The sequence below is a fragment of the Emydura macquarii genome, unplaced genomic scaffold (genome assembly GCF_026122565.2).
Source record: "Emydura macquarii macquarii isolate MOO-44397 ecotype Brisbane River unplaced genomic scaffold, CSIRO-AGI_Emac_v2 contig_1152, whole genome shotgun sequence".
In the NCBI taxonomy this organism is placed as follows: Eukaryota; Metazoa; Chordata; order Testudines; family Chelidae; genus Emydura; species Emydura macquarii.
The window spans coordinates 54,821-77,741 of NW_027131289.1; the positions used below are offsets into that span (position 1 = coordinate 54,821).

Below are 22,921 nucleotides of genomic sequence, written 5' to 3' on the forward strand. Positions count from 1 at the left end.
GGGGCCATTTTCAGAGAGGTGAATGATTTCAAAAGAGAAAACGTTGATTTTGATTCCTTGGTATCACGTCATCGGTTACATGTGACAATTACTTCTGGTACAGGCCCCATTTTTTTCTGTCAAAACTCCCTATTTTCAGAAATTGATTTTTTGTGTGGAAATTAATTTGTTTGTTTTTGTAGCCTTTTTGGAAAATGTTCAAAGGATATTATTGCTAAAAATTGCATCTCTCGTGTCAGCATTTTCGGCATTTGTTCTTTCACAGTGGGTCTTCCTCTCCTTTCACTCATGGGCACCATTGTCATTTTCAGCCAGCGCTCAATTCTTCCCATCTTCTGTGTCATATTGAAATTGTGTGAAACTGACCAGCGTTCACTTGAAATCCTGAGGAGGTTCCTGGTTCTGTGAGTAAGCTCTGCAGGGAAGCATCCATGATCACAGTCAGTCTGCAGAAAGCCAGCCACGGTGGGGTGACTGGAGTCTCTCTGCCTATGGGAGCAGCCTGCTTCAGCTCTCTGTGTTTTGGCAGTCTTGGGTGCATTCTGGATTCTCAGAAATAAAGTCATGTGACATTGCAATCTTCCAGCAGCCGTCTTTGATATTTTTATCTAACATGTCTTCAATGCAACATTTACACATTGGTCAAAACCAGAAGGTAAAATCTAGCCCCATTGACGCCCACAGCAAAAGGCCCACTGATTTCAATGAGTCAGGATTTGCTCCCAAGATCTTTTTCATGTTCACATATTCGTAGCTTCTCGGTCTGGGAGAGGCTGTTGTGAACATGCACTCTGACCTCCTGTATCGCACAGGCCAGAGAACATTTCTGAATTAATTCCTCAGTGAACTACACAGATCTTTGAGGGGAAAGTATCCCATGTTAACCTAAAAACTGGCAATGATGGAAAATCTATCAAGATCCTTGGGAAGTTGTTCCAATGATCAATTCCCCAGACTGTTAATAATTTACGACTTATTCACAGAAGAGCCGTGAGTATGATTAAAGTACTAGAAATTATGCCTTATAGTGAGATGCAATCTATTTATTTTAACAAAGAGAACGAAGAGAAGTTTAAGGGGTGACTTATCAGAGTCAATAAGTATCTAAATGTGGAGCAAACGTTTAACAACGGTCTCTTCAATCTAGCAGAGGAAGGTCTAACACAATTCAATGGCTGGAAGTTAAAGCTAGACAAATTAAGACTAAAAAGAATGTATCCATTTTTAGCAGTGAGAGTAATTACCATCGGAACAATTTACTAACAGGCATGGTGGATTCTCCATCACTGGCTATTTTAAAGCAAACTTGGATGCCTTTCTAAAAGCTCTGCTCTAGGGATTCATTTAGGGAAACTCTAGTGACCATATTGTCAAGGAGGGCAGATGAGATGATCACAATGTCGCCTTCTGGCCTTGCAAGCTGTGAATCTGTGACTTTGTCTAGCTAGTGGACTTTGTTCCAGCCAGTGGATCTTGTTAGACCTTTCCCTTCAAGACCAAAGAGCCCAGTATCAAATATTTGTTCCCCCTGTAGGTATTTACAGATTGTCATCACCACACCCCTTCACCTTCTCTGTGATCAGCTGAACAGACTGAGCTCCTGGAGTCTCTCTGTCAAGCCTGGTGTCCAGTCTGTTAACCATTCCCGTGGCTCTTCTCTGAACCCTCTCCAACTCATCAACATCCTTCTGAAATGGCTGGCACCAGAGACTGACACAGGATCCCAGCAACGGTCGTGCCAGGGCCAAATCCAGAGGTAAAATCACCTCTCTGCTCCGACTGGAGATTCCCCTGCTGATGCATCCCAGGATGGCCTTGGGAGTCTCTGGTCTCTCTCCGCAACCAGGGGGGTGAAGTCCCAGCTGGCGTCTCTGCTCCTGGGACCTGCTTTTCGTAGCTTCCCGAACCGGAAGGGACCATTGTGATCATGCAGTCGGACTTTGTATATCACTCAGGCCAGAGAACTTTTCTCAATTATTTCCTCCTTGAACTACACAGATCTTTGAGAAAAAGAATCCCACCTTAATTTAAAAACTGGGAACTCATCAACTTCCTTGTTAAATGATAAGGCACCAGAGCTGGACACAGGATTCCAGCAGTGGTTGTGGCAGGACCAAATCCAGAGGGAAAATCATATCTCTGCTCCAACTGGACATTCCCCTGCTGATGCATCCCAGGATGGCCTTGGCCCTTTTGGTCCTGGGAACTCACGTTGAGCTGAAAAGTGCCTGAAGGCACTAACTTAAGGCCTCCAGGCAAATGATGAGTGGCAAAGGTAGGTAGAAGGTTGGGCTGTGGTTTCTGTGGTCTCTAGCGCAAAGCTAGCATTTCCTTAGCGTTGGCTGGCCTGTGACGTGGGTGGGTCCCCTGCTGCAAAGGCACGGCTGAGAATCTCATGTGTCCAACTCCTTGTGGACCTCTCCCCAAGCAGAGGGGTGAAGTCTCAGCTAGAGTCTCTGTTCCTGGGACTTCACCTGCTGGAGTTGTCTGGACGTGGTTGCGTCTCAGCTTCTCCTGTCTGCAAGGGGCTCCACTTGCCTGTCTGTCCTGGATTCAGGTGGCCGAATGCAGAGTCCTTGCTAGGGCCTACAAAGGGGGAGCTTGTGGTTCGCTTTGCAGACGTAATCGGACTCAACCCACATCCTGTGATCCTCCCCCTCCACTGTTTCTCACCCCTCCAGATCAACCCCCTTGAGAACAGCTTCCTGTTCCAGGCTGACCCAGTGTGGGCAAGCTGCAGGAGTCGTATCGGGGACCTGGGATGTTGCATCCCCCCAAGACATAGGTAAGGAAATGAGGCAAACTCTCCCGCTGCCCCATGGATCTCATTCCCCACCCCCCAATGTTTCCTGGATGTCCCCCATTTCTGCTGTCCCATTCATTCCCCATATCTGCTCTGGATAGAGCTGGTTGGAATTATTTCTATTCTTTTTCTCTTGTATTGTCAAACGTTTCTGTGTGTTTGCGTTAATTCAGTTATGGGTCACCATGCCTGTCTGCTTTTTATTATTACAACTAGACACCCCCCGACCAGGGTTAGGGTCTCTTTCACACCGGGGGATGCACAGACCTAAAGGGGCCCAGTCACAACAAACTCTAAACACATGAATGTTTGGAGGGGAAACAGAGGCCTGGGGAAGTTAAGTGACTTATCCAAGTTCCCCAGCAGTTCCTGGATAAAACCCAGGAGTCGTCATTCTCTGTCTAGCCACTAAAATTGACTCATGCAATGTCCTTCTTTAAAAAAACGTTTTCACTTGTTACTGTTCTCCTTGTCGTCTGGGGATTTGTTGGGTTGCTTTTTTGTTGTCGTCATTGTTCCAGTCTTACTGTTCTTCTCTTTGGGATCTGATCCCTGTCACTGGAGGTTTTATAGGGGGTGTTTTTGGTGGGGATTTTAACTAGTCCATTAACTCACCCCCTCAAATTGCCCAAAACGCACAAAAACTCCACTTCAAAATGAAAGGGCAGGAGAAAAAATCACTTAAAAAATGTCATTATTAAAACATAAGGGAGAAAAACCATCATTAATTAACTAACTTTTTTTTTAACATAGATGGGAGCAATCAGCTCCTATGGGAAGCTACCAGTAAGAAGATGATTTGGGAATTTTGATGAGGCTCTGGGGGTTTCTTTCATATTTCTGTCTCTGCATTTTAGACCCCCTCCAATGTCCACCTCCCCTTGTGTAGAAATAAAAAATTTCAGCAAGAAGAAAATCATTGGCTAAATGATCCTTCATGTCCCTTCTAACTCTGTGGTTCTGATTCGTTGACTCTAAGTTGTTCGAAACATCGGTGCCATTTGCCTACAGGAATCTGATCCTATCTGAGTTCAGCTCAGGATCTGGGGAGTTTATAAAGTGTGCAGACCCTGATTGCATCATCTCTCTCTCTCTCTCTGTGTCCTTGTCCTCTCCAGGAGATCTTTTCATCATTCTTCCTTCCTTTGCTCAGTACATCTGCGCTGCTGACACACAGATGGAGATCTGAGGAGCAGGACCTGCATCTCCTCCGAGAATGGTGTTCTCAATCCTTTTCCTGGTGCTATGTGCTTTGGCCTTCCTCACCGGGGTGTCATTGAACGGCTACGTGCTCTTCATCACCAGCTGCCGTGTGGAGAGGACAGTCAGTGCTGTGTGGTTTCTGAACCGGGCCATGTCCGATTTTATCTTCATCATCTTCCTGCCCTTCAGATTCACCGCGATCTCCCTCCTGGACTCAGAGTGGGCTGAGAGGCTGAGCAGCACCATCACCTCCCTCCACCTGTTCTCCAGCTCCTTCTTCCTCACGGCCCTCAGCGTCCATCGCTGCATCCTTGTGGCATGCCCCGTGTGGGCCCAAAACTACTGCACACCCCGCCTGGCTGTCTGGGTAGTTCAGGTCACGTGGACCCTGTCTCTTGGGTTCGGCTTACGGTACAGTGATCTGTGGCAATCCCTGCTGCTGCCTACCAGGATCAGGACTCATTTCCAGGTGGATGAAGAGAGGCTGAAGACTGCTGTTGTGATCCAGTTCCTGGTCGGGTTTCTGATCCCATTAGCCTTCATCTTGATCCCGACCTTCTATATCCTTCTAGCTGCCAAGTTGAGAAGGAACAGGCTGAGCCAGTCCAACCAGCCGCTCAAGATCCTCCTTGGCTTGGTCCTGAACTTTCTCATCTGCTGGTTACCGTATCACGTCTTCTGCTTCCTGCTGATCTCACCTACATACCCTCCTCCTCCTTGGATCATAGGAAGCGTTTTTGCTTCTGTCCTGACTTATTTCAACAGCTGCCTCAACCCCATCTTCTACTTCACCATGGAACATGAGTTTCTGAGGTACCGCCAACGTGCACGCAACCCCCAAACCACCGACAACTCAGGGCCAGAGCTGGCTGAGTAGGGAAGCGGATGGAATTGTCCATATTTGCATGGTGGAAGATGAAGAATTATGTTTGCTGGAATCTGTAGCTTCCTCTTGACCCCAAAATGGTCTTTCTGCATAAGTGAATTTTTTTGGTCTTATTCAGAGAAGCGCCACAAGAATGATGAAAGAATTAGAAATCCTGATTTAGAGTGATAGACACAAGGAGCTCAGTCTATTTAGCTTAACAAAGAGAGGGTTAAAGGGTGACTTGATCCTAGTCTATAACTAAGTACTTACATGGGGAACAAATGTTTCATAATGCGCTGTTCAGTCGAGCAGAGGAAGGTCTAAGGCAGCGATTCCCATCCTTTTTAACCAGCATCCCCCCGCCCCCTGCCACTGCAGCTAGAAGGAAGCAGTTCAGAGAGGAGGATGCTTCACCTGGGTTCCTAGGTTGTGGTTCCCTTTTGCACCCAGGGGGATGGGAGATCAGTGCTCCCCTCCCTCTGGCTCCAGCAGGGGCCCCAGTGCCCAGAGACCTATGTGGAGCAGTTTGAGGCGCTCCCTGCTACAGTCACAGGGAGAGGAGCGCTGATCTCCCTGCCCCTTTGCTGCAGCTAGGAGCCTGCACCAGCAATGCGATCTGCCTGGGTACTTACATAACAGCTCTCTTCTGCAGCCAATGGGAGGGGAGCCATGGACCACTCTGAATGACCCTGTGGGCCACCTTTGGCCCATGGGCCACAGGTTGGAAACCACTGGTCTAATATGATCCAGTGACTGTGTAGGGGTATATTTATAAAATCAAAAGAATTTATTAATTGTTCTTTAATGTATTTTTCCCCATTCGATTAATAACATACACTCGTGAATAAAACCGTGCTCATTCATGAAACCTCACCCATTGATAAAACCGCCGCCGGGTGCTCATGTGGAAAGCCGCTTGATAGAGCCACTCTCATTCACTCGTTAAGAAAGCCGCCCTTTGGAAAAAATATAGTTATCACTGGTAAAACTGTCTTTAAGACCCTTGTCTTTAAGGCATTTGCTGCTTGTGCTTTTGGTGTTGAAGTCACTGGTTCTCTTTCTGTCACTGATAGAAATACTTATAAAAATTGTCTTTATAGAAATTGTCTCTTAAGGAACTCATTTTCTCATTGTCACCAAAAGAAGTACTATTCCTTTAAAGTATCGTTTTTTAAAATTGTAACTAAAGTAACTCTTTTTCATTGATTGTTCTATAAAGTTGTAATCAAAGTCTGACATGACTCCATATTGTAACTGAAACTCCATTTTGAATATGTATACTCCATTTTGTATTAACTAGTCCAAGTCGTGCTGAAACTTCATTTAGGCGTGAATAGTTTCATTACACCTGATGATCGGGCGGAGTACAAAATGAGTACCATCTTGATGGCTGAAAAAAGCAGAGAACATCCTGAAACAGCAAGAAGAATCCACCCTAGAAAAGAAACAAAGAATCATTCCAAGATGAAAGTCACGTCTGTAATTGACTGGTGATCAATTGTCACACAGAACCCAGAGCCAGTGTGACACAGCAGGATCCATAGACTTACGTTAAAACTAAAACCTATAAAAAGATGGGTGAGAATGGAAAGCTTTGGGCAACCTTGTGCTTAGCAACATCAAAGAGCATCCGTGTGCACCCGACAGAGACCCTGTTCTTCCTCATTCCTGGCTTCCCTGGTCAGTTAGCCACCACGAGGTGCAAACACCAGCTACGAACTCAAGCTGCGATCACAAGCTGCAATGAGAAGCTACGATCAGGACTGGTAACTATACATGATCAGCTGCAGAACATTTGGGGTGTCTGTGTGTCTTAGGTGTCAGTTATTCGTTATTAATGCAATTGTGCTTTCTCATAACAAACATGGCATATTGCCTTGTCCCGTGAAAAAGATCCCATGTATTTCTGTCAGCATAACAGCCATGAGTTGAACCTAGACAAATTCAGACTGAACATGAGGTGTAAATTTTAAATGGCAAGAGAAATTGACCATTGGAATAATTTCCCAAGGTTTGTGGTGGATTCTCCATCACTGGCAATTTTCAAATCAAGCTTGGATATTTTTCTAAAAGCTCTGGTCTAGGGATTGTTTTGAGGCAGTTCTCTAGCCTGTTTAATGCAGGAGGTCAGACGAGATGTTCACTATGATCCCTTCCATATGTGGAATCTAGGAATCTAGCATGTTAAGGAAATAGATTAGATTCTTGCGTTTGTTCATTTTTAGATCATTTGGGGGCGTTTCCTTCTTTATGGTCTGTCCTTTTCTGCGTCTTTGTGTCATTATTCTTGTCATCCCACAATCTTCACGCACAGTGGAGCTCCAGCTATTCTTCTTTCCTGCGTTTCTTGAAGATCAACAGGTCTATGAAACAAAGGGTAGCATTTGCAAAAGGGTCCAAGTCCTATTTTTAAAAGTGTTTAGGCTTGTAGGAACCTCCCTGACAGTCAGTGAGACGTAGGCTTCTACGGGGGAGATTTGCAAAAGCACCTCTGTGAGTTAGATGCTTAATTCCCATTGAACTTCATGGGAATTTGGCACCTAACTCCCTTAGGCACTGTTAAAAATCTAGTCCTTTATCTTCATTGCGAAGTCCGAGCCTCCAAACCTCATGGGCCACCTCCCAAAACATCACAAGATTGGTTTGAAAAGAAAGACATTTGAGTTCTCCTTTTTTGCATTTTGAATTTTTTGAACCATTCTGAAACTTTTCTCTGCAACCACGAACACTAGAAATTTACCAAGAAAGAAAGAAAGAAATCTGAAATTCCCACCTAGGCATCTGATTCTAGGATCTGTAGATGGGAGGAATATTATAGGCATGGTGAAAGTGCAACCAAATTGTAAGTGTCGATGACAGTACAAAATGCAGCCAGAAATTTCGGAAACCAGAAATACCCAGATCTCTTTGAAAGCCAACGGAGTGAGGAGTAGTTTGAAATACTGGGGATTTTTAAAAAAATGTGGGTGGCTTTTTAAACCAACATCTTAATGAATCTTGATATTCCTGGGCAAAATTCACACAGCTTTCGCCCTTCCCTATGTTGCTGGTTGTTCTCCTGCATCCAAACAATCCAGCAGCCAGACATGGTGCAGACAGAAGATCGTGTGGCTCACATCCAATGAAGTGGGAGATTCACGATCCACCTGGGCAAGGTCTCTCCAGATGAGTGAGGGGAGAGCAGGGTCAAAGAGCAGTGGGACCCACCCACTAATCACTACCAAACCAGCGTCGCTCTAGGGACCCAAGTGGCTTCTGGCGCGTCTCCAGGTGTGAACACACTGAACTTTTGCAGTCATGCTGCTGCGGCTTAGCTCCTGCTCTTGACCTGTGGCTGCCCCGAATGTGGGCAACTGTCTCTGCAGATGGTGTCTCAGAGCCTTCATAACAAGATCATCCAGAACTGAGCCTTGCTGTTTGAGGCTTGCATGGAGCTGGCCACCTTGAAGGCTTTGCAGATTCAGCTTTGTCTGCATCTCCCACCCCGTTGAGCTGCCCTCCATGTCTCCCAGCTAGGACAGCTTCTGCCACCAGAAAGAGTCCATGGGGGGCTATTGGTGGCATGTGGTAGGGATCAATTCTGAGAGCAGAGCTGTCCTAGGGTAGGGTGAATAGGGGCGACTGCCCCAGCCCTGAGTTTTGGTGGACCACGTGCTGGTCCCCCGTTCCCACAAGCCCATGCATTTTGCGAGGCAGCTGTCCGTGTCCCACACGGTCCCTGCTCCCAGCTTGAAGTCAGGCAGCAGCTTCCTACCCCTGGGGTCCTAGCCCGGCAGCAGCCTCCTCTGCCCTGGGCTCCGCACCCTCCTAGGAACAGCCATGTCTGAGACGCTGTGTTCCCCTGGGACACGGGTCAGAAAGTGAGATTAAACCCTCCAGCTTCAATGCTAAGGTGAAACCCATAACAACCTCCCAAAATCTGTCTTTGCCCCCACCCCCTCTCCAAGATCCCTCCCTGCCCCCACTCTTCTCCCCACAGCAGCCAGCTCTGATCTCTCCCTGTTCCCCACAGCAGCACTCCTAGATTTTTCCATGCTCCACACACAACAGCCCCCCCACAAATTCCTTCCTGCCCCTGTATAAACAGCCCCCACACCCCACCCCAGTGGCCACCGCATCTCAGTGGGAAAAGCCCCTATAAACTGATATCCAAAGGCTCTGGGCTGACAATGGCAGTAAAACCATGTGGCCAGTAGATGGAAGCATAGCGCAATTCAGGTGCTTGACCTACAGGTGGTATCACAGCTGAGGGGGCGGGTTCCCAAGGGCAGGGCACAGTGACCCTGACATTCACAAAGGCCTATGCAGGCAGGGCTGGGCTAGCAGGGGGCAGCGGGCTGGGGGGATGGGAGGGGACTATTTTACTAGGGTTTTTACTAACTGTGTTTTGTGGCAGCTTTTGCAGCATTTTGGACTAATTTTTTTTATGATGTTTAATTATTAAGTAGACGGTGTTAAATTGTTTTGAATGTGTGTAGGCAGGGCTGTTATATAGGAGTGTCAGTAGACATAGTCAATTAGTGCTGAATGTTAATATTATGAGTTGTGTTTGTTATATAATATTAATATTAAAAATGGTGGCCAAATTGAGAGGAACCGGCCGGCCTTCTCCAGTAGACCCTCCAAGATTATGGTGGCCGTGGTGATGGCCTTCTTCCTCCGCTGGTTTCCTGCCACCTCGCCACCCTGCTAGCCATGGCGGCAAAGAGGGTGACTCCAGTGACACAGGCGCTCCATGACGTCAGGGTCTCCTTGGCCGACCTCAACCATTGCCTCAACCCCACCCGGCCGGCCTTCATGGGCTGGGCTGCAAGGACACGCTGAGGCTCTCCATGGTCTCAGCCTTCCAGAGGGCGTTCAGCGAGGACACGGCCCAGACCGCCCTCCCCAGCAAGAAGTAGGACAACATTGGATCGGAGGCAGAATTGCCCCCATTATGAGCAGGCTACTGCCACCTTTCCCTTCCCAGAGCTGGGGATAGAACCCAGCAATCCTGGCACCCAGCCCCACCCTCCCATCTCCACTTCCCTCCCAGAGTTACCACCTAGGTTGGATGGAATCCTGTGTGATGCTATAGTCTGTGGCTGGCAGGGGGCTGTGGGGAGGGGATTCTTAATGTCCAGGCCTCACCGGCAGGGGAAGCAGGAGGGAAGATATCCTCCCTTCTCCTGGTTGTCCTGGGGTTGGAGTCTCCCTTCCCCCAGGGAAGGCCCTTCTTGAGGGCGGTGGTGCTGAACTCGGCCTGTCTCCCTCTGCTGGAGCTGTGGGCTGCAGGCCAGTTTCCTTCCAGCTCTACTGCCAAAATGAGCCGGTTTTAAGTCCTCCACCAGATGGAGCATTTGCTGCAGGTGTGTTGGGGTCATGCTGGCTGGGCCCAGAGTGAGCCCTTACCCCCTGGTTTCTTCAAGGGGTGGGGGGTTTGTACACCCTGTCACAGATGCAAACAATAAAGGTCCCAGTTTTAAAGTTGATTCAGGCTCTGGATTTTCTAAAAGAGGAGCCAGCAAAGAAATAGAAGCAGAACCTGCTAACTTACGTTTGTTCCCACAATCGAGGAGACTCAGCCTGGTGGGGTCAGACGTTCAGGACTTCAGATTAGGAGCTTCGGATGCTTTAGAAAAATCCTGCGTTTGCCAGTTTCGATGGTAAAATCTTCAGGACTGACTCTCAGTGCTCTGCCTCTAACCCACTAACCCCCCTCCCTGCCAGATCCAGGAAAGAAGTCAGGAGTCCTGAGGCCCAGCCCCAACAATGTAACCCACTAGACTCCATTAAGGGTTTAGTGAATCAGGATTTCCTCCAAATATCTCTTTCATGGTAACTTATTCATAGCTTCCCGAACCAGAAGGGACCACCGTGATCATGCAGTCGGACTTTGTGTATCACACAGCCCAGAGAACTTTTCTCAATTATTTCCTCATTGAACTATACAGATCTTTGAGGAAAAGAATCCCACCTTAATTTAAAAACTGGGAACTCATCAACATCCTTCTTAAATGATGGGAAGCAGAGCTGGACACAGCTTTCCAGCAGTGGTTGTACAAGGGCCAAATCCAGAGGGAAAATCACCTCTCTGCTCCATCAGGACATTCCCCTGTTGATGCATCCCAGAATGGCCCTGGCCCTTTTGGCCCTGGGAACTCATGTTGAGGTGAGGAGTGTCTGAAGGCACTAACTTGAGGCCTCCAGGCAAATGATGAGTGGCAAAGGCAGGTAAGAGGCTGGGCTGTGGTTTCTGTGGTCTCTAGCGCAGAGCAAGGGTTTCCTTAGCGTTGGCTGGCCTGTGACATGGGCGGGTCCCCTGCTGCAAAGGCACTGCTGAGAATCTCATGTGTCCAACTCCTTGTGGACCTCTGGTTTCTCTCCCCAAGCAGAGGGGTGAAGTCTCAGCTGGAGTCTCTGTTCCTGGGACTTCACCTGATGGAGTTGGCTGGACGTGGTTACATGTCAGCTTCTCCCGTCTGCAAGGGGCTCCGCTTGCCTGTCTGTCCTAGATTCAGGCGGCCGAATGCATACACCTCGCTAGGGGCCACCAGGGGGGAGCTTGTGATTCACTTTGTAGAATTTGCTCACGTGATCACACTCAACCACGTCCTGTGATCCTCCCCCCCACTGTTCCTCAGCCTCCAGATACATCCCCAAGAGAACAGCATCCTGTTCCAGGCTGAGCCAGTGTGGGCAAGCTGGAGGCGTCGTGTCAGGGACCTGGGATGTTGCATCCCCCAAAGACATAGGTAAGGAAATGAGGCAAATACTCCAGCTGCCCCAAGGATCTCATTCTTTCCCCCCACCCAGTATTCTCTGGATGTCCCTCATTTCTGCTGCCCCATCCGTTCCCCTCATCTGCTCTGGATAGAGCTGGCTGAAATTATTTCTCTTCTTTTTGCATTGAATTGTCAAACTTAATTCAGTTATGGGTCACCATGCCTGTCTGCTTTTTATTATTACAAGTAGACACCCCTAACCAGGGTTAGGGTCTCTTTCACACCGGGGGATGCACAGACCTAAAGGGGGCCCAGCCACAACAAACTCTAAACACATGAATGTTTGGAGGGGAAACAGAGGCCTGGAGAAGTGAAGTCACTTGTCCAAGTTCCCCAGCACTTCAGTGGTAGAGTCTGGGATAAAACCCAGGAGTCGTCATTCTCTGTCTAGCCACTAAAATTGATTTGAGCAATGTCCTTCTTTAAAAAAATGTTTTTGCTTGTTACTGTTCTCCTCATCGTCTGGTGCTTTGTCGGGTTGCTTTTTTGTCGTTGTTGTTCCAGTCTTACTCTTTTTCTCCTTGGGAGCCGATCCCTGTCATTGGAGGTTTTATAGGGGGTGTTTTTGGTGGGGATTTTAACTAGTCCACTAACTCGCCCCTAAAATTGCCCAAAATGCACAAAAATTCCACTTCAAAATGAGGGGGAAGGAGAAAAATCATTTTAAAAAATTTCATTATTAAAACATACAGGAGGAAAACCATCATTAATTAACTAACTTTTTTTTAACAGACGGGAGCAATCAGCTCCTATGGGAAGCTACCAGTAAGAAGATTATTTGGGAATTTTGGTAAGGCTCTGGGGGTTTCTTTCGTATTTCTGTCTTTGCATTTTAGACCCCCTCCAATGTCCACCTCCCCTTGTGTAGAAATAAAAAATTTCAGCAAGAAGAAAATCATTGGCTAAATGATCCTTCATGTCCCTTCTAAAACTGCGGTTCTGATTCTTTGACTCTAAGGTGTTTGAATTATCGGTGCCATTCACCTACAGGAATCTGATCCTATCGGAGTTCACCTTAGGATCTGGGAAGTTTATAAACTGTGCAGATCCTGATTGCATCATCTCTCTCTCTCTGTGTAACTGCTTGTCCTCTTCAGGAGATCTTCTTTGCTTTGCTCAGTACGTCTGCGCTGCCGACAGACAGACAGAGACCTGAGGAGCAGGACGGACGCTGTAAACTGCCTCTCCTCTGAGAATGGTGTTTCCATTCCTTTTCCTGGTGCTGTGTGCCTTGGCCTTCGTCGCCGGGGTGTCAATGAATGGCTACATGCTCTTCATCACCAGCTGCCGTGTAGAGAGGACAATCAGTGCCGTTTGGTTCCAGAACTGGGCCGTGGCCGATTTTATCTTCATTGTGTTCCTGCCCCTCAGACTCACCTCCATCTTCCTTCTGGACTCAGAGTGGGCTGAGAGGCTGACAAGCACCATCATCTCCCTTCACCTGTTCTCCAGCACCTTCCTCCTTACGGCCCTCAGCGACCATCGCTACATCCTCGTGGCACACCCCGCATGAGCCCAGAACCACTGCACACTCCACCTGGCTGTCTGGGTGGTTCTGGGCATATGGGCCATGTCTCTCGGGTTCGACTTGCGGTACAGTGATCTCTGGGAATCCCTGCTCCTGTCTGACAGAATCAGGGATCATTTCCGGCTGGATGAAGAGAGGCTGAAGGCTGCTGTTGCAATGCAGTTCCTGGTCGGGTTTCTGATCCCATTAGCCTTCATCTTGATCCCAACCTTCTATATCCTTCTAGCTGCCAAGTTGAGAAGGAACAGGCTGAGCCAGTCCACCAAGCTGCTCAAGATCCTCCTTGGCTTGATCCCGACCTTTCTCATCTGCTGGTTACCGTATCACGTCTTCTGCTTCCTGCTGCTCTCACCTACATACTCTTCACCTCTATGGAACACAGAACACATTTTTATTTCTGTTCTGACATATTTCAACAGCTGCCTCAACCCTATCTTCTACCTCACCATGGAGGATGAGTTTCCAAAATACCGGCAACATGCACGCAAGCCCCAAACCGCCGACAACTCGGGGCCAGAGCCGGCTGAGTAGGGGAGTGGATGGAATTGTCCATATTTTCATGGTGGAAGATGAAGAATTCTGTTCCCTGGAACCTTTAGGTTCCTCTTGAACCCAAAATAGTCTTTTTGCGTAAGTGAATTTTTTTGGCCTTATTCAGAGAAGAGCCACAAGAATGATGAAAGACTTAGAAAACCTGCTTTATAGTGATAGACGCAAGGAGCTCAGTCTATGTAGCTTAACAAAGAGATGGTTAAAGGGTGACTGGATTCTACTGTATAACTAAGTACCTACATGGGGAATAATGTTTCATAAAGCACTGTTCAGTCGAGCAGAGGAAGGTCTAAGGCAGCAGTTCCCAACTGTTTTAGCCTGAGGGCCACAAATATAATTTTTGCAACCCTGAAGGGCCACCAGCCTCCGACAGCAACCCCCCAACCATCTCCCACTGCAGCCAGAGGGAAGCATTTCACCCAGGAGGATCTCTCATCTCCCTGGCTGCAGCAAGGAAACAGTGCCCTCCACCTGGGTCCTGAGGCAGTGACTCCTTTCCATAGCCAGGGGGATGGCAGATCATTGCTCCCCTCCCTCTGGCTCCAGCAGGGACCTCAGTCCCCAGGGATGGACACGTAGCACTTTGCTGTGCTCCCTGCTAAAGCCAGGGGAAAGGAGTGCTGATCTCCCATCCCCTTGCCTGCAGCAAGGAGCCTGCACCGGCAACGCGCTCCACCTGGGTACATAGGCACTGGATCCCTTCTGCAGCCAGTGGGAGAGAAGCTGGGGACCACAGGTTGTGAACCACTTACCTAACAAGATCCAGTGGCCATGTAGGGGGACATTTATAAAATCAAAATAATTTATGAATTGTTTTTAAAATGAATTTTTTAACTTAAATTAATGACATACACTCATGTGAATGAAGCCGAGCTCATTCAAACACCACCACAGGGTGCATGTTAAGAGAGCCGTTTGACAGAGTTGCTCTCGTTCACTCGCTAAGAAAGCCACCCTGCAGTATAAATACAATTATCACTGGTAAAACTGTCTTTACGCCACTTATTTCTTGTCCTTTTGTTGTTTAAATCACTCCTCCTCTTACTGTCACTGACAGAAATTGTTATAAAAATTGTCTTCATAGAAATCGTCCTTAAGTAACTCATTTTCTATTGCCACCAATAGAAGGACCATTTCTTTAAAGTATTCGTTCTTTAACATTGTAACTAAAGTAACTCTTTTAAATTGCTCAATATTGTAACTGAAACTCCATTTTGAATAAGTATACTCCATTTTGTATTAAATAGTCTAAGTCTTGCTGAGACTTCACTTAGGCACGTATAATTTAATTTGGGTGTGTGAATGAGGTATGAGTAATGGAATCAGTCTTCAGCGCCAGCCTGTCCTGACGATTGGGTGGAGTACAAACACCAGTACCACCTTGATGGCTGAATAAAGCAGAGAACACCCTGAAAAAGCAAGAAGAATCCACCCTAGAAAAGAAAAAAAACCTTTCCAAGATGAAAGTCACGTCTGTAATTGACTGGTGATCAATTGTCACACAGAAACCAGAGCCAGCGTGACACAGCAGGATCCATAGACTTACGTTAAAACTAAAACCTATAAAAAGATAGGTGAGAATTGAATGCTTTGGGTAACGTTGTGCTTAGCAACATCAAAGAGCATTGGTGCGCGCCTGACAGAGACCCTGCTCTTCCTCATGTCCAACTTCCCTGGCTTGTTAACCGTCATGAGCTGAGAATACCAGCTACAAACTCAAGCTGCGATGACAAGCTATAATCAGGACTGGTAAGTATACTTGACCAAAAACAACGAGAGATCTGTAGCACTTTAAAGACTAACAAATACTTGACCAGCTGCAGAACATTTGGTGTGTGTGCATGAGTGTGTTAGTATCAGTTTTTAGTTATTAATGAAATTGTCCTTTCTCATAATAAATGTGGCATATTACCTTGTCCCCTGAAAAAGATTCTGTGTGTTTCTGTCAGCATAACTGCGGAAACATGAACCTAGACAAATTCACACTGGAAAGGAGATGTAAATTTTAAACAGCAAGGGATCATTGGAACCATTTCCCAAGGTTTGTGGTGGGTTCTTTGTCACGGGAAATTTTTAAATGAAGCTTGGATGTTTTTATAAAAGCTCTGCTCTAGGGATTATTTTGGGGCCATTCTCTGGCCTGTGTGATGCAGGAGGTCAGACGAGATGATCACTATGGTCTCTTCCGGACGTGGAATCTAGGAATCCAACACTTTAAGGAAATACTTGAGATTCTTGTGTTTGTTCATGTTTAGATCATTGGGGGGCGTTTGGTTCTTTATGGTTTGTCTTTTTCTGCATCTTTGTGTCATTATTCTTGTTATTCCATCATCTTCGCTCATGGTGGAGCTCCAGCTCCTCTTCTTTCCGGCGTTTCTCAAAGATCAACAGGTCTATGAAACAAAGGGTAGCATTGGCAAAAGGTTCCAAGTCCTATTTTTAAAAGTGTTTAGGCAGGTAGGAACCTCCCTGACAGTCAATGAGACTTAGGCTTCTACGGGAGACATTTGCAAAACCACCTCTGTGAGTTAGGTGCTTAACTCCCATTGACCTTGAATGGGAATTTGGCAACTAACTCCCTTAGATGCTGTTAAAAATCTAGACCCTTATCTTCATTGTCAAGTCAACCAAACCTCATGAGCCACCTCCTAAAACATCACAAGATTGGTTTGAAAAGAAAGACATATGGGTTCTTTTTTTTTTGCCTTTTGAATTTTTTGGCCGTTGGGAATCACCTTTTCATGTTTTTCTCTGAAACCACAGAGGCTAGAAATTTACCAAGAAAGAAAGAACTGAAATTCCCAACTAAGCATCTGATTCTAGGATCTGGAGCTTTGAGGAAAATGATAGGTTTGGTGAGAGCACAACCAAAGTGTAAGAATCAGCGACAATACAAACACCACCGAAAATTTCAGAAAACCAGAAATACCCAGATCTGTTTAGAAGCCAATGGAGTGAGGAGATGTTTCAAATATTGAGGATGTTAAATAAAATGTGGGTGGCCCTTTAAATCAACATCTCTATGAATCTTGATATTCCCAGCCAAAATTCATGCAGCTTTCGCTCTTCCCTACGTTTCTGGTCGTTCTGCAGGGTCCAAACAATCCAACAGCCAGATATGGCACACACACAAGATCATGTGGCTCACATTCAATGAAGTGAGAGATTCACGATCCACCTGGGCAAGGTCTTTCTGGATGTCCAAGGAGCGAGCAGGGTCAAAGAGCAGCGGGACCCACCACGAATCACTTCCAAGGCAGTGTTGCTTCAGGGGCTCCGGCTAGTTCTGGCGCGTCTCCAGGTGTGAACGGACTGAATTTTTGCAATGATGCAGCCGTGGCTCAGCTCCTGCTTTTGACCTGTGGCTGACCTGGATGTGGGCGACCGTCTATGCAGATGGTGTCTCGAAGCCTTAGTCACGAGAGGCCCCAGAGCTGAGCTGAGTAGTTTGAGGCTTTCACAAAGTTGGCCACCTCAAAGGCTTTGCAGACCCAGCTTTGTCTGCATCTTCCATCCAGCTGTAACCCCCCCACACACCATTTCTCCCCCTTAATGCAGCTTCCTGCCAACAGACAGAGTCCCTGGGGGAGCTGCAGGTGGTATGGAGGGGGCCATCGCTTCTGAGACGCTGTTTTTCCCTGGGACACAGTTCAAAAAGTGAGAATAAAACTTCCAGCTTCAAAGCTAGGGTGAAATCCACAGCAGCACCCCTTACCCCCCCAGACATGTCTCTGCCCCCCACCCTTCTGCCCACAGCAGCCCCTCATATCCCTCCCTGCCCCTTACCCCAATGGTGGTCAAACTGATTAGGGACCGGCTGGCCTTCTCCAGCAGACCCTACAAGATCATGGTGGCCATCGTGATGGCCTTCTTCCTCTGCTGGTTCCCCTGCCACCGCGCCACCCTGCTAGCCATGGCGGCAAAGAGGGTGACTCCAGTGACACCCGATTCCTGGATGATCTGCCTTTGATCACTACCAGCTGGCCTCTTCTAGCCTTCCATCTAAGGCAGACCAGGCTTACCCACACCAGCAAACTTGTCAAGACCCTCTTTGTGAATTTTTCCTCTGCTGGTTTCCATAGTGCGTCATTTCATCCTTGCAGATCTTTGTCAAAGTCTCACCTGCAGAGATAAACATAGTTCTTAGGCATCAGGACACTTTTTTTTTTTGCTGATGGCTTGTTCTATTTGAAAAGCTGTCTCAATCCTTTCATTCTCCCTCTGTTTGGACCAAGAATTCAGAGTACAACAGAGACTCTGAAACCAAACAGCCATTGAAATGGAACTGGAGCTGGTCAAACAGGGGAGCTAATGGAGTCACTAGAAAAATGGATAATTTGACTCGTACACTAATACCTTTCAGGGGAAAAATCACATTTTTATTAAACTAATTATTCCCCCCATTTCCTATATGATCCATTTACAGTGTTGCTACTTGTCATACTTTTATTACAATACTCACCATATTTCATGTTTCACTTAAGCTCCAGCTGCTGGAGACCTGTGATTACAGGAGAATTGCAGCTTTCATTGAAAAAAAAAAGTCTCTAGCCATTGTGGATGCAGGGAAGAGAGTGGAGTGAGGTCTATCAGTGCAAGCTCTGACCATTTCCCTGCCTATGTTCTCACCTCCTCATGGAGGTAGGAACAGAACCCAGGAGTCCTTACTCCCAGCCTCCATGTTATAACCCACTGGACCCCACGTCCCTTCCAGAACCAAGTCTAGAACCCAGGAGTCCTGACTGGCAGCCCTGTCTCCTTCACAGTCTGCTCTCAACAACATTGAGACAGTTCATCAGCCTCAGTGGAGTTTGCCAAGGGGCCACAGCGTAAAACTTAATCAACACTATATCCATCCCTGCTTCCCCTGGTGCAAAGGGGCTGGGGCCATGCCGGGGTGTGTTCGTGTCCCAGCAGGCCCCTGCAGGCTTCCCCGGATGGCAGCTTCTGTCTCTTAGTACTGTGATGCTGATTCTACCCAGCGAGAAGCGCTCGGCATCCGGAGCTGAGCTTGGGGGGCGATCACGTGACAATCAGATCATAGCAGCAGGCCCCTGATGACTTTGAGGCTTTGTATAAGCTGCTGGACCAGCCCTCATCTGCACCTTCCTTTCCCCTCAACACCCCCACCCCCAGTCCAGCAAAACCCACATCAGAACAGCTTCCTCTGCCCAGACAGAGGCCATCTGTGTGAGCTTCAGTCACCAAATTGAGCACCCGGCACTGACTCTGCAATGCCGCGGCCGCCTGAGGCATGGGTGAGTAAATGATTCTTCTTGCTATCTCTGTCTCCTTCCCTGCGCATTTTGAAGCAGAACCCACCTTCCTCATAGTTTGAACCAGCTCCCCCACCCACTTGCCTCTCTGCCCCTCTTCAATCTTTGGCTGTCTTTGGGAACCTCTCAGCCCTTGCAAGAGAGGTTGATTAATTTCTTCCCCTCACTCCTGGCTTGGTCTTCCCCTCACTCCTGGCTTTGCATTTCCCCCTCTTTCTCTCTCACTCCCTGTCTCGGAGACTCTAATAACCATCCCCTGACTAAACCGACGCCAATTTTGACCTGTTAGGTTAGCTTAATTTCTTCACAGAGCATGCAGAGTTGGTGAGATCTGACAAGCCTTCCTATTCCACTGTCTTGCTGTCAAGATTATGGTATCTTCCTCTCTCGTCCCTTTCTTTTGATGTTTTGTCAATGACCCTTTGCTGACCAGGAGTTAATTTTGAGTCAAGACAGGTTAGCTGATTTCTTCCCAGGAGCAGGGAAGTTGTAAATGCTGCAGACGCTACCTGCTCCGTCTCCCTATGCATGCAGGAATGGGTTAGCAACTGATGGTGTGCAGTGGGATGGGTAGATAGAGACAGGTGTGTTCAACTTGGCACAGGAGACATTATCTATATCCCTTTGCTAACCAGGAGCAGATTTGGAGCTGAGCCAGGAAGGTTTCCTGTGAGGAGTCGGTACTGGCTACACAAAATTTGGGTCATTCCTTAGTGCCATTTGTTGACTTACAGAATGGACACATGTTTCTTGAATGCACAAACACAATGCTTTCCTGGAGAGGGATCAGCTAAAGTTATCACCTCCTCATACCCAAAGAGAAGTGCTGTCAGGTCTAGATATCTCTCTCCATCACTGATGAAATCTCACAGCTAAAAGACACTGTTCTTTGTTTCCAACTCATCACCCAGGCTCTTCATCTAGGAAAACCACCTTGCCCCAAATTCCTCTCTTAAGACCTGATGTGAAAAGGCAGCCGGGCTTTTCATTAATGGAGCTTATCAGGAAATGGGGATTTTCTCCAGGGAAAATTACAATTAAAAGGTAAAGGGGAGAATTGTTTTCATCAACCTTTTCTACAGAAAAAAAGATTGATTATAAAACTAAAAAGAGAGTGTGTGTATGGATAGCAACTGAAAGCTGCACTCTGTGTGTGTGTGTGTGTATGGGAATGGTGCAGGGTGGACAGGACGTTTCAGCAACTGAAAGCTGAACATTACTGGTCAAAATATTTAGGCCAAAAACTGCAGAAAACAGACTAAACAAAAAAGTTGAATGAAAACTGCAGAAAGCAAAAAAATTATTTATTTTTGGATGAAATTTGTTGATTTTCAATTTTCCCATTAAAAAAAAAAATCATTCTTTTTTCAAACTTTCTGACACTTCCCAGGAAAATTTTCCTTGTCCTTGAAATCCAGTTTCCCTCTGAAAAAGATATTGTGGCCAGCGCTAGTAATTACACCTCCTGTCCAGCAACTGCTCTACAGCAAGAAAGCAGCTTACAAAACTTGCCTGCCCACTGAGACAAAAGTGTCCTTCGACATTCAAAGTCTCATAATTGATTTATAGATTCTAGGCATGAAAGGAACCACTGAGATCAATAAGTCCAGTGGTTCTCAATCAGGGGTATGTATCCCTGGAGCTATGCCAAGATTTTCAAGGGGGTACATTAATTCATCTAAATATTTGCCTAGTTTTACAATAGGCTACACGAAAAACACTAGTGAAGTCAGTGCAAACTATAATTTCATGCAGACAAAGTAAGAAAGTCAGCCATTGTTCAGTAACGACGCACTGTTGCATCTTTGTATTTTTAGGTCCGATATTGTAAGCAAGTAATTTTTAAGTGAGGTGAAACTTGGGGTACGCAAGATAAATGAGACTCCTGAAAGGGGCACAGTCGTCTGGAAAGACTGGGAACCCCTGATCTAATCTGGTCTCGTGTTGATCACAGGTCAGAGAACTTCCCCCAAATAATTCCTGTTTGAATTAGAGGAGATCTTTTTAGAAAAATCATCCCACCCTGATTTAAAAATTGATGTAGAATCCGTCACAACCCTCGGTACATTGCCCCATTGGTTAATTCCGTTCACATTTTAAAAATTGCACCTTATTTCTAGTTTGAATTCCTTTAGCTTTCAATTTCCAGCCATTAGATCTTGTTTTTCTTGGGTAGGTAGTAATTTACAGATTGGAATAATCTCACCCTTTAACCATCTCTTTGAAAGTATAATGTTATCTTTTGCCATAACCTTGTATTTGAACTCTCTTTTCCTGAGTTTTTTTGTTTGTTTTTCGTTCAGTACAGAGTGGCCTTAGTTCAAGAACTGATCAACAGTTTTTGCCTGAAAATGTTTTCCACTGGAAAATACAATCTTGTCAAAGTGTTTCCCAAAAATCATTTATTCCAACAGCAATTTTCAAGGATGAAATTCGAAGGGAACCTAATGTTTTTCATTTGGTCTCAAACTGCAGTGTTCAGAACTAATCTTGCTTCCCAGTTTTGATTTTGGGGATTTCATAAAAAAAACTTTCTATTTCAACGTCATTTTTTGTTCTTTTACTAAAAATGTTGATATAAAAATTCTAGCTGATTTGAAACATTTTCTTTTATTTTCAAACTGCAATTTTAATTTTGTTTCTGTTCATAAAACACCAAAGAACTTTGGGGTTCGATTTTCAGCTTCAGGATTCTTTGTGGCCAAGAGAAAAGATGAAAAATAGGAAAAAGACAGTGGAAAACAAATTGTTTTCATCCTGCCACCACTTTCTCTTCCTTTTCTACCAGCCTCATTTGCTTTCTTTTTAACTTAGCAAAACCAGAGCTGCCGTGCTTAGATCTCCTCTGACCTGTGGAGCATCTATTAGTGCCATAGCTCCACTGATATCTGCATCCATCTTCATGTTCCACTTCTGTCCTGTCTCTCTCTCTGTTATTAAGAATTCACATTTGTTCCTTCTTTGTTTGGTCAGACTCAGAACTGCTCGACCTACACTTATCCCCAGGCAATGGCCTATGAAGAAGCTACCCGTCTTCACGACAAAGCATCTTTGGAGATGATGCCTCTAGCTCTCATGGTGCTCTGTGCCCTGGGCTTCCTCCTCGGTGTGACGGGGAATGGATTCATCATCTTAATCACTGGCTGCCGGAAGAAGACGACAGTCAACGCCACATGGCACCTGAACATGGCCATTGCTGGTTTTATCTTTGCCATCTTTCTGCCCTTCACGGTGGCCCAGCTTGTCATGGGCTTCCACTGGAATTTGAGAAGCATCCTGTGTAAGACAACCAACATTGTCACCTCCCTTAGCATGTTCTCCAGCAGCTTCCACCTCATGGCCATGAGCGCTGACCACTGCATGTCCACGGTTTTCCCCATGTGGGCCCAGAACTACCGCACAGTCCATCTGGCCTCCCTGGTCACACTGGGTATCTGGATTCTGGCTGTCATGGCCAGCTGGCGTTACCATGGCCTCTGCTCCGACCAGAGCCTCTTGTTGAGAGAGAGCGGAGAAGCCACCAATGTTGGTACCCGGTTCCTGGTTGGGTTTCTAGTTCCATTAGCCTTGATTAGCCTCTGCTTGGTCACTCTGGCTGCCAAACTGGGCCGGAACCGGGAAGCTTGGTCGAAGAGGCCCCGCCAGACCCTCCTTGTCTTGCACATCATTTTCTTCCTCTGCTGGTTCCCATATCACGTTGTCACCTTCTTGCAGACCTTACCCAAAGCATCATCTCCAGAGACCACAGAGTCCCTGGAGAGTGGGACCATCTTTGCTCATGCCCTGCTCTGTTTCAGCTGTTGCTTCTACCCCTTCTTCTACCTCATTAAGCAACAGCATTTTGTCGGCTGCCGGAGACAGAGGCAGAACTGTCAAACCCCAGTCAATGTGGGATCAGAGCTGATTGAGTTGGGGGAAAATAGATAG

At 46.7% G+C, this 22,921-nt stretch overlaps 2 protein-coding genes and 1 pseudogene across 2 annotated transcripts; all 3 read left to right on the forward strand.

Moving 5' to 3' along the window:
* The first annotated feature begins 4,019 nt into the window (after nt 1–4,019).
* LOC137152276 (chemerin-like receptor 1) lies at nt 4,020–4,883 on the forward strand. The gene has a single exon (XM_067546816.1). It carries the CDS (start codon nt 4,020–4,022, stop codon nt 4,881–4,883), a length of 864 nt encoding a protein of 287 aa, XP_067402917.1.
* Nucleotides 4,884–12,749: 7,866 nt separating this feature from the next.
* On the forward strand, nt 12,750–13,697 carry LOC137152272 (chemerin-like receptor 2; annotated as a pseudogene).
* An 8,306-nt stretch (nt 13,698–22,003) lies between these two features.
* Nucleotides 22,004–22,921, forward strand: LOC137152273 (chemerin-like receptor 1). Its single transcript, XM_067546813.1, has one exon. The coding sequence runs from the start codon at nt 22,004–22,006 to the stop codon at nt 22,919–22,921; it is 918 nt and encodes a 305-aa protein (XP_067402914.1).